This window comes from Pelodiscus sinensis, chromosome 5 (genome assembly GCF_052426305.1).
Source record: "Pelodiscus sinensis isolate ZL-2025 chromosome 5, ASM5242630v1, whole genome shotgun sequence".
Lineage (NCBI taxonomy): Eukaryota > Metazoa > Chordata > Testudines > Trionychidae > Pelodiscus > Pelodiscus sinensis.
In genome coordinates, this window is record NC_143056.1 from 74164680 (window position 1) to 74176768 (window position 12089).

Below are 12089 nucleotides of genomic sequence, written 5' to 3' on the forward strand. Positions count from 1 at the left end.
TGTCTGGGCTTTTTTGTAACTTGATTTAAACCATTTTTTTGGTGATTTTTAAATCACCTTGATTTAAACCAATCCACCATGCCCTGGCTTCCCCTGCTCCTGGGAGCTATGCAGAGCCATTGCATGAATGAAGCCATAGTTTGCCTACCCTGGTCCAGCTGTTCCACATGTGCAAATGAGGAAAGAAGCATGTAAGGAGTCTAAAGGGACCATATTCACTTTTTTTAACACTAGGACTGCTTGGTGTCATGGCAACTGCCATGTTACTACTTAGCTGTGCAAAGGTGTATGCTGAAGGTTTAGCCTGGGGAAGACAGACTGTGGCTCCAGGCCCCTGAAATGCAACAAATGAGTTTGAAGGAAGGACACTCCAGTGAGATGCATGCTCTTCTGTGTATTTCCTTTGAAATTTTCTGCTTTTCTAGAGGCACCCAAGCTCTGCGCTAGTAACATGCCAAAAGCCCATGCACAGCACCTGATTTCCATAGATGGAACAGGTAGCCAGCTAACCTCCCAAATTGCGTATACTTGAGTAGAAAAGGGGCCCCTAAGAAAATCTGTCCATCTTCAGCTGAGACTTTGTGTGTATGACCCATGATTCCTGAGAACAGTTGTGTGTGTTATGGGTATGTTCCGAGACATCCCTGTGGCATAGTGCTAGAAAGCAAAAGTGCAAACACACTGGTATGCTTCTCTCCTAAAAGCCGCATTGATGGTCATGGAAATAAAGTACCAGGAGCTACTCTGAAAGCCAGTTTCTCAGAGAACCTGGCTCCAAGTTAGACTATACTTCAGAGCTAACTGTGGCCTACTCTGCTAAAGCGCGCGGGGGGGGAGAACTGTGATTGTTGAGGAACAGCTGCCCAGGAGCCAAACAGGAAGTTGTTCCCCTCTAAAATGGGGGTCATAGTATGTTACAATTCTCTGTATCCTAAGCAGCGTAAGAACTTGGGCCCAGATCCTCCAAAGTAGTGGGAAGTAGGCATTTAAATCCCTCGGACAATCTGTGCCTTGTCCCTGAGCGGAGAAAAGCTTCTCACTGTGCACAGCACCTTGCAAGCTCTGAATCACTAGTGCTGGTGTTGAGGAAGTGGGATACTTGAGCACAGCTGTACCCAGTTTAGCTTTCCTGTGCTTGAAAGATCGGGTATGCTAAGTGCCCTTTTTATGGGTTTTGTTCCTCAGCAGTTGGGAGGGAGTGTTAATTAAATGGTTGCATGGGTTTAGTCCTCATGCTGGCTTGCCAACTCTCTCTTCTGAAATAGTAGAGCAATATGTACATTTGGGCTTCTCCACCAAGCTGTCTCTTGCCAAACCCTTTTCCCTACAGCCTGATCAATTTCCACAGACTCACTCTCTCGAGATGCTTAAGATGGCTCCAAGTTGGTGAATGGGAGAGTAGTAACTACTACCAAGGAAGGCCCTAGCTGTGTTTCCTACTGAAGAATGGTTTGCTTTTTTTCCCTTTTACTTTCTAATTCTGTTCCCCTTCCCCCTATTCCCACTTTTCTAGCAATTTAAGCAGCCTAAGAACCAAGTGTGTCTCTGGCAGGAAAGACCTAAATCCCATTGTGTTACCTCAAGTGGCTACTGAATTCCTTCCCCCTGCTTCTCTTGTACCTTCTTGGACAGGACTGACATGCTTTCTACAGCCCATCGGGCATTTTCAGAACTGTTCCAATCTATAAAAGGTAAATTGCACCCCTGCTCCTATATGCTCAGTAGTATGGATATACAGAACAGCCCTGTCTTCATTACTGGAAAAATGTTACCATGTGATTACCCTCTTTTCCACTTGAGGATAGTGACTTGGGGATGCGGAAAGGTACATACTTGCTGGCTGTTAAGCACCTTTTGTCCTAGTGTGTGCTCACTTAAACAGTATGTTCTCTCACATTGACACACTTCCTTATAGCCCTTCATTAAAATAAGTCAGTACACCAATCATAAATGTTAGTTACATTGTTAGCAAAATCCTGTTACCTTTACATAAATGACAATGTACAGTTAACACACATTACAGCAATAAAACTGGACCTATGCTTTTGTACAGATATCTGGAGCAGCTCTTTGAAATATTTTCCTGGATGTCCTTTATAGGGTGTCTTCCAGCCACAAGCCTAGAACAGCCTCTGGCTTTCTAAGAATAAATAGGGTTAATGAAGCTGGTGTTCTTCTGAACTGTGTATTTAACAAGTCAGACCAGTTGGTGCTCCCAGCCAGGTTCCAATTGATAATTTGTATATCAGTTCATGGGTTCCTGACTAGCGAAGCTCCCTGTCACACAATTGGCTTGTGATTTACAAGCCTGTCGGGACCTTAGCTTTTGACCAATTTGTTGGAGAAGCTGCAAGAGGCCCCTTTTTTCCCCCCTCCTCCTCCACCAAACCTTGACTTTTTTTTTCAGAGCTGAGCTCAAGCTGCCTTCTGTCAGCCTGTTTAGCATTTCATCATTCAGAGTTCCGAGAAACATCAACTTTATCTCAAAGCTTTTTCTCCCCCTGCAGCCTAAAATGAAGCATTTTAGCTAATACTTTCCATATGTGCCAAAAGACCAGCAGGGAATGGTTATAGTGGGTGTGTTTTAGCTAATAGTGACAAGTAGACCTCTTATATCTTTGTTTCCAAAGCCTGTGTGTGTATTTAAAAAAAGTTTCTGCCCCTTGCAAGCCAAGAAAACATGGTGAATCTTGTGTGCTAGGGTTGAAGTATCTAGTTAAGTACTGTAACAATGTTTTAGATGTAGAGGGCATAGGTAAGTTAATGTGTGCAAGCATGATGCAGTACTTCCCCTTTCTCCTGCTCTTAGGGAAGTAGTGGATGTTAGGAAGTATCCTCCCCACTACTTCCATTTCCACAGCCAAAGAGAGATGTGACTTGTCCAAGACCTCAGATTTATGCCAGACTGATATTAAAATTCAGGCCTTCCTCTCATGCACGTGTGTCTATACAACCCCACCTCCAGCAAGAGTGTACATAATTAGCTTGTACATTCCCGGTTGGCTTTAATGGCGTCTAGGTGCTACACAGAATACCTGGCTTTTCTACAGCTCCTGATATTGCATTTTTGAAAACCACCTCCTTTTATTTCATCAGTGCTGCATGTGCCATTCCCAGACTGTTAAAATGGGGATGACTTGGGACACCACAAAATATTTGATCAAACCTTTACAGTGTAAATCAGTAGCACTATTTTCTTTCCAAATGGGCCCACATCATTTGACAGTTGGTCCCCACTGAATACAGACAAGTAGATCAAAACTCTGCTAAAATCTCCAAAGATGATGCTACTGTAAATAGATAGTTGTAGAGGCTTAACAATCTCTCACCACCCATCAGCTTTGTGGATGACAACATTTGTGTCTTAAGATGCAAAGAATGTATGCTAGTCTTTTGCCATGTGAAAATGTCTTTGTAGCTACAGGGGTAGTATGAGTATGCTACTTACTATACATGCCAAGTCACATGACTCAATGCTCAGAGGGCTAGGGGATTGGAGGACTCTCAATGCACTCTTTTAAAAGCACCGTGTGTGTGTGTGTGTGTACGTACACATCAACCTGATGGGGTTTGCAGATAAGATGGTTTTAGACTAGCATGTTAGAAAGAGCCCCAGTGTTAAGCCTTGCTCTGCTGCTTTTGCTTTTTGTTTTCCCTAGATGCTTTCACCTTGTACTCATGAAAACGGCAATGTAGATCCACTCTTCAGGCCAGGCTCCTCACTAGCTGCCTCAGTTTTTCCTGGTGGTGGTGCCCTGGCATTGCACTCATGCTGACCAGCACACAAAAAAAAGCCACCTCACTTCCTTCATCATTAGAATAGTTGCAGCACCCTAACTTGCTCCTCAGAGAAATGACTGCTGTAAGGACCTCAGCTTGTGGGGACTTTCAGCATGAGCTGGTGGTTCCATAAGACAGACCTAGAAGCCCCAGCTGGATAAGGTCCCATGCCAGTGTGGTATGATTCCCTAGTGTGACTGCCTCACACTCTTGAGGTGATGTAAATAGAATGCAGTCGACTGGCCAGTGTTGTCTGTAGGTCTCGCAGAGGGTCCAGACCCTGCACCTTACTGTTCCTGCCATAGATGAGCTGTCGGAACGAGTCCTGCTCCAACAAAGAGCTCATGTGTTTGAGGAAGAATCCCTCGCAAAATGAGGCCAGTTCAGGTGCATTGTGAATCTGTGAAACAGAACAGGAGAGAGTGACCTTCTGTGTTAGCCCTACAGGTTCAATAACATTTCCAGAACTGCTACTGCTAAGCCCTTTCCCTCTGACGCTTCACTGGGCAGGATGCCTGCAAAGGGAAGGGGTACTTGAATGACACAGCTGATAAATGCTAATCAAAAGGATACCCATGCTAACTAGGGCTATCCTCTTTTTCTCTCTCTCTCTGTGTGTGTGTGTGTGTGTGTGTGTGTGTGTTGTGTGTGTGTGTGTGTGTGTGTGTGTGTGTGTATATATATATATATATATATATATATATATATATATATATATATATATGCTGCCAGAGTTTCATCCTACTGGGATATTTTGCAGGGGATGAGGTTCATTTTTAAAAATTTCTAATCCTCTGATCTCCTGCTGTTAGCTGAGCCACAGTCCAGTGGTCCTTAAGGGAAAAGAGCAGCTGGCTGATGAAATGTCCAAGATACCTGTTTTGTAAAAGCCTAGAACAAAGGAGTCATGCCAGCTGGTATGTAATATGCGTAGCCATAAAAATATGGGGGATATGCTAGAGCAGTGGTCCCCAACCTTCAGAGGCTCCCGGGCACCCGGGAGGTGGGGCCACTCACGCGCCGGGCGCCCGGGGGCAGGGCCGCTCATCCAGGGGCATGCCAGAGGACTGGGATGCTCTTGCACCCGGCGCCGGCGTGTGCCCTAGGGCCGGGACTGGGGCCGCCCGAGCGCCTGGTGCCGTGGGCCCGGGGCCGGCGCTGCCACCCGAGCCGAGCGCCTGCATGTGCCCCGGGGCTGGGGCCGCCTGAGGGCCGCGCACCCAGCGCCGGTGCATGTCGCGCACCTGGGGCCGGCACCTCCCGTGCGCCGGGGGTGGGGTTGGCCCAGGTTGTTGGCGGGCGCCCACGAATGCCCCGACGGGCGCCATGGTGCCCGCGGGCACCGCGTTGGGGACCACTGTGCTAGAGGGATAATAGCACATAGGATGTGGAAAAGCCACTTTGAAACCATGTCGGAGTGCCTTGGGTTGTCCCACGGATTCTATAGCTCCTAAAAAGTCTCCTTTGAGTCTCCCGATAATTATTTATTTAGTACAGCCACTTCAGCATCATCAGAGAAGACACAACTACACTGGGGATAATTGTTTAACTGTTGGGCATAAAATGTAAGTGCGTATTTTATATCCCTATTTCTAACCAGTTAACCATTTAAAGGGGATGGTGGGCTAGAGCAGCTCCCCTGCCACAGTCAGCCTCTACCACGGACAGAGGCTGATCCGGATGGCCGGAGCAGCCCCTGTCCACACCGGGCCCCGTGAGGCTGGAGCAGCCCTCTGCCTGCTCCAGCTCTCATGGATGAACTAGTAAGCATCACCTGCTAAGGGTGACACCAGTTAGCCTTTCACATTCCCAGTTAGAAACTCCTAATGGTTTTGGGATCCTTAACAGGAATAGAATGGAATTGTTTTTCCCCTTAGCTGTTGGGAACTCAAACACAGCAGCCTTTGGCTAGAGCATGAGATTCTAACATTGAAACCGTATATCTAGTGTCACTGCACATGAGGCAAAAAAGGTAAAATAAAAGCGTTTAAGTGTTTTCTGATGTAATGTTTAGGAGACTGCTCTTGCGGCGTTCCAGGAATGCAGAACTCTTCCTCTATGTTCCTAGTGATAGTACCTCTTGGGACAGGTTGTCTATTTGCAAAATGAGATTTTTGTATTTAAATTTAGTGCAGAATTGGCCCAGCATATGCATGTCTGCATTATTTTGCACCGTGATTATTGTTCAAAATACCACACAGCAAACATGTGAAGTGCTGAAGTTTCAATGTGGTCTATTCAAGACACCTCGGCCTTTACCTTTGCATATTTATAGATGCTAACAGAGCTCTCCATGCTGATGGTCTGGGCACATAGGATCTCACAGTGTCTTTGGAGGCCATCTAGTTGAAACAGGCTGGCAGCTGACAGCAGCTATTGGGACAAAAGAGAAAAGTTTTTCAAAATCAAATTGTAGCGGACTCCTGATTTATGGAAGGCAAATAAAAACAAGACATTCCTTCCTTGAAGAATCTAACTCCTTCGCTGGAGGCCTAGCCCTCCTGAGAGTAGAAAGGCCACTGAAGATGACAACACATTATTCAGAGTATAGCTCTGAATGAAGGTAGAAAGAGGACCTCCTTAAATTCTTAATTTTGTGCACTTCCTAGAAAAGTTAGTCAGAAGGCGAACACTTTATTACTAGCTGCTGAGTTAATTTTTTTGTTTATGGGATTTAGTGAGGAGCCAAGTCATCTCCAGTTCTCTTAAGTTTGCTTAAAATGTGGACAGGAAAGGGGAATCTGTCTCCTGTCAGACATTCCACCAAGTCTCTTCTCCTGGGATACGCAGGATTCATACAGGAAGCTTCTGCCCACATGAGCCAGTCCTCTTAACTTTCATGGTCACAGGGTCAGTGGAAAGGATGATCCAACAAAGCTGCTACTTCTCAGGTTTATCAACTGGGTGCTGGGAAACAATACAGGCTACAAAGAAGATAAACCACCATACTGGGTCTGACCAAAGGTCCTATCTAGCTCAGTATCCTGTCTTCTGACCTTGACCAGTGCCAGGTGCTTCAAAGGAAATGAACAGAACAGGTAATTATCAAGTGATCGAACCCCTCTTGCCAATTACCGACTTCTGGCAAACAAAGGTTAGAGGCACCATCTCTACCTATCCTGGCTAATAGCTACTGAAGAATCTATTGTCCAGGAATTTATCTAGTTCTCTTTTGAACCCTGTTATGGTCTTGGCCTTTACAACATACTCTGGCAGACCACTTCATTGTATGAAGAAATGAGTTGTTTTGTTTTAAATTTGATGCCTATTCGTTTCATTAGGTGACCCCTCCCCTAATGCTTGTGTTAGAAGTAAATACACTTCCTTATGTACTTTCTCTACTCCACTCACGATTGTATAGACCTCTCTCATATCCCTCCCCTTTAGTCATCTTTTTCCCACGCTAACTCTCCTCATATGGAAGCCGTGACATACGCCCCATCACGTCTGTTGCCCATTTCTGCACCTTTTCCATTCCAATGTATCTTTTTTGGAGATGGGGTGTCCAGGCCTGGCCAAAGGCTTTGTGGGGCCCAAAGCAGGACACTGGGAGCGGAACCCCGGGTCTGGCTGGTAGATGGTGAATACTCAGCAGCACAGAGCCCTGAAAGCACGATGCCCAAGGCATTTGCCTTGCTCAGCTTGCCCTAGGAGCAAGGAGTAACCACACCTACATTAGGGATGTGAATGGTTAACTAATTATGGTTACCCAGTGGGCTGTAGCAGCCCCGGACTGCTACCCCATTAACCGGTTAATCATGATTTTACATCCTTAATCTACATGCAGAGCCCCTTTTTATGCATAAGCCATCAGAAACAGTAACTGCTTTGAATTTCAGATGATAAATTTGCTGGGGGACACACATTCATCTTCCACTATTCTGTATTTTCTGCTAAAAGAACAATTCCGTGGATGTGTTCACACACTTTCCTGTCCTGTAGAAACACTGGTAGCTGCCTTCGTCTCTTCCAGAAGTCACTTGTCTAGCACTACTATGCACCTTGAAAACATTCCCTCTTTTCTAAAGTCTTAGCTTCTTTTGGCTTCCATGCCTCCTCATTCCCCAGTGCATTTGACAAAGTGGGAAGAAAACATTCTCACCTCTAGAATATCAGCTGTGGGAATTTCCATTGATTCTGTTCCTCCATAATATAAATATTGCATCAGCATCTGAAATGGGAAAAGAGCCAGGCCTGAAGCAGTTGTCAGTCAGGACACAGGAATCTGAATAACCATGTTGCCTTTCCTAAGCAGCAGAAATTGCAGCGCCAGCTTCCTGTGGGTCTTGATAACAGCTTTGGCATTGGCAGTGGCCCAGCTGTATTGCTTTCTAATACTCTTTTCTTTCTCGAGCATTGAAGGGGGAATTTAAGCCAAGGGTGACAATGTGTCTCTGAGCAACAGCAATACCCCTGTAAAAACCCTGCAGGGGTCCTGGGTTTTGTAAAGTTTTGCAGTCTAGCTGCACCCAGGAGCGGTCAGCCAGTGAAATCAATGGCAGAGTGCATCAGCACCACAGATCCTAAAGCAGGTAACACCCTGCCCTTCCCTAGAGCTTCCAGTGAGCCTCTCTCCACCGATGTCCATCAGCCAGGGAATGTGGGGCTGGGAAAGAGAGGGGTGGTTTCGCTGAGCAAGTCATGCACAGGCACCCAGGAGGTGCACTGCCCCACCTGCCCCTGTCAAAATTAGGATTGGTAAATAGGGTGATCCCTCATGCCCCTCCCTGTTCTGTACTCCCTCCACTCGCAGGCACCAGTTGCCTATGCAGGCGTGGGCAGTCTTTCCTTTCTGACCCTCCCACGCTCACCTCCCACTGCCAGGGAACTGATTTTTCACTTGAAAACTAAGCTCGGATTTCTTTAATCTCAGTTCAATGCTTTATTAACTAGGCCAAACTATCTTCTCTAACCGTAAAAACGATACCACCTTTTGTAACCTTATGTCCTAAGAATGTGCCCCAAAGTCTTCACACACTCTTGGCCCCCCTTTACGTTATTTGAAGGCCACCTTTGTTGGAATGTGGTTTGCAGAAGTCCCTTTGAGGGTAACTTCTTTTGAAAATAAAAAAATACAATCTATTACGCTGCCCTGAGTGGCGGAATCCTCTCCCTGTTCCCTTTTGGTTCTGACACACTGCAGACACCACAGCCTGCAAGCTTCACCCCTTGAAGCTTCCAGGATTTGCAAACCCCACTGATGAGAGACATTATTCATGCTACGTGAAGGCAACCTGTCTTAATACCTTTAATGCCTATGATTGATGGGAATAGAGTTGAATCAGTTTGAATGCAGACACTGCAGTTGCTTTTCAATTCAAACACAATACATAGGAAACCCTCTAGGGATAGAGCAGCAAAGATGTTTGTGCCCAGAAATACTGTGCGGTGATGACCATGTATAGACATTTGGAGGGAGAAAGCCAAGATGAGCCCTAAACTCTTCAGTGAAGCAGTTACAGACTTTCAGCAGTTCTGCACTTTCAGATTTCCCTATTCTGCACATTTCCTTCCTAATTTGAAATGCAGATCTGGAAAGCTGGAACAATGTCTGACTATTGGATTTCACTGACCTGCTTTTTTTTTTTTTTTTTTTTTGGTTTTTTTAAAAAAAGCCCTTTTCATCATGAGCAAACCTCCCTTAGGTCACTTAAATATGGAAACATCAACAAAAGTAAAAGTGGAATTCTCAACTTCAAGTCTTTGAAGGAAGCCCCATACTTCTGCTAGTCTGATTTGAATTAATGTGAAGCCTGGCAGCTCTCCGGCTCTAACCAGGCTTATTTTTTTGCTTAACACAGCATGAAAATTGTGCCTGGGAACTTTCAGAACTACAAAAAACTACTCAATAAAAAGACCTCATTTGTCCTCCTTTATGAAGGAGATCAGCTGCATTCAAAAAAAAATCCAATAGTATTCTTTTCAGAACTAAGCCCAAGTTGACAAGTTTGGATGCAGATCAGAACGCATCAAAAATACAGAGAGGTTTGAATACTTGTAGCCTTCACTTCATAATAAGTACAGGAGGAGACAAACAGTGGTAACTAGATGGGTGTGCATACCTTGAAAATATTGTATTTCATATCACTGATTTCAACAGTTTTACTGCCTGGGCTGTCTAATTCTGTTTTATTAGTCATCAGGGTCTTAAATCTGAAAAAAAAATGGAGATAAGTTTGCTTAATAGATATCTGCATTTTTGCCACTCTGTATCATGTTTGCTTGAATGACTCGCCAGTAAGCAAAAGGGAAATGGAGAATAGGGATCCTGGTCTACTGGCATTTATATTTTCCAAACAATAAATGTTTGTCATCGTCATACAGCAATAAACTGGACAGCTCACTCTGCAGACTCCCCAGGCCTGGATGTACCTCCCTGTTACTCCAGTATTAAGGTGCTTTAATTCCACTGAAACAAGTGATGTTAGGTCCACATGAAACTGGAGTGACAGAGCTACATCAGATCCCTAGAATTGTACACTGCCTTAATATTAGTTTTAAAAGCAAATAATTGATCCTGAAATAGAATCAACTAGACAAAATACATAGTGCTAAGGGGCTGGATTCTTTACCTCTGTTGCTCCTATTTGATCCTAGGGTACAAGAGGGGACAGAAACTGGCCTTAACTCATTTGCTGAGAAATTCCCTAGGGTGAGGCAGTGCCTAGTAAGTACAGAGTTATTGCATCTGGCTCCTACACTGTCCTTCCCTCAGCCTCAAATGCAGTGGGGGTGGTTTCAGAGACAACTGGGAAGGAAATGTCCAGAGCAAGCTTGCTCCAGCTATGCTCAGCCGAGGACAGATCCTTAGCAATTTGTTAACCGCTACTGCATGTCAGAACAGTCCCCTTGTTCCTACCTGCATTGGGACTGGGCCCACACTTCAATGCTCTGAGCATAAACAAAGAATCTGGCTCTAAAACATTTGTGGATTGATGATGTAAGCCTTTACTAATGCTAGAAGCCTCATTGAAACTACTGGTGATTAAGAGCTACTCATGTGAGTAAGGGCTTACAGGGTCCCATCCTCCATTCCTAACCTATAGTTAGCTGAATAACTCAGTGGCAACTAGTGAGGATTTGGTTTATGGAGGCTGACTCACCTGTTGGAAGCAGTAACCAGCAGGACTTTGTGTGCATAAAACATCTTTCCTTCCACTAGAAAAGTTACATCAGACATTTCTTTATTGTTTAGAAAGTGAGGATCTGTTAGAAAAAGAGGGGAGGGGAAGGTGTTTATAACTCTGCAGCATGCCAAAGAAAAAAAGCAAAACCACTGTGGAAATAATTCTCACTAAGATAAAACTGAGTTTCTCACCAAGCCGGGCTGGCAATGTCTTGTGGATTTCAGGAATGTTTGGTATAGGACTGCTGCCGTAGCAGTGGGTAAAGATGGCTGCAAGCTGCTGGTTAACTGACTCATTCTGTAAGATAGAAGGAATTTATATAATTATTACTTAATCCATTAGTTCCACAGCCTGTAATAGTGTGCTTGCTGCTTGTATAATAAGAATCTTCCTCTACTGCTTTTACTGATTTTAAGGACCACTCTGTCTATAAGGATGACCTCTGTGCACGGAGGAGCCAGCTTAAGACTTACGCACATGGGTGATTTCACCATTAACATTCTCAGCAAGATTATTGCATGCATCTGCCAAGGGAAAAATAATTTAAGAAAGTTCCCTTGACTTCTTCACAACAAAGTCCACAGCGTGATTTATCTGGCAACACTGTTCCTGGTGGATTGGTTTATTGTTTGGCACTGCACTATTTTAAAGTTCGAAGTTAGCATTTGTTTTTAACCATCCAGTGCCTCTCCCTGCTATCTCTAGGGAGAATCTATAGTGATATAGGATGTGATCTTACTACTGCTGAAATCATGAACTTCAATGGATGCAAGGTCAGGCCAACTTTTAAAAGAAAGATAAACTGCTAATAAATAAAATAGCTACTTTACCTCCCAGAAAATTCCAGGAAGGTAGATGAGATGTTACTGAAAGCCTGAGTTCCCCAGTACTTTGGAGGTAATCCCTTCCAGTATTGCAAATGCACTCAATTCAAAAAGCCTATAGCTAATGGGGTTTATACATGGATTCCCCTTTCCATTAAAATGAACATCTTTGACATGAAGCCAATATTAGACCCCTCCTATAGCGCAGTATTACATGAGCTTGGGTAAACATAGCCATGGCAGTCTGTATACCCATAATTCATGGGAGGCCTGATGTTGGTTTACATTGCTACTGTACTCCAAATAATTGTGAAACTCTTGCTCAAAAGATTTGAACTTCATATTGTTAAAAAAAAAG

The 12089-nt window shown here is 44.5% G+C and overlaps 2 protein-coding genes across 2 annotated transcripts in view; one reads left to right on the forward strand and one right to left on the reverse strand.

The window, feature by feature from the left end:
- LOC149524338 (uncharacterized) overlaps positions 1–12089 on the forward strand; it is a 45771-nt gene that overhangs the window by 10834 nt on the left and 22848 nt on the right. The gene's annotated exons all lie outside the window — the stretch shown is intronic.
- Positions 1948–12089, reverse strand: part of ABTB2 (ankyrin repeat and BTB domain containing 2) — a 206360-nt gene continuing 196218 nt past the window's right edge. Inside the window, exons 12-17 of the mRNA XM_006124451.5 lie at positions 11099–11204; positions 10884–10986; positions 9843–9933; positions 7883–7951; positions 6040–6153; positions 1948–4180 (exon numbers count right to left, since the gene is read on the reverse strand). Of these exons, the coding sequence (XP_006124513.2) occupies positions 3983–4180; positions 6040–6153; positions 7883–7951; positions 9843–9933; positions 10884–10986; positions 11099–11204 (681 nt within the window). The 3' untranslated portion in view covers positions 1948–3982. The remainder of the gene's footprint in view (positions 4181–6039; positions 6154–7882; positions 7952–9842; positions 9934–10883; positions 10987–11098; positions 11205–12089) is intronic.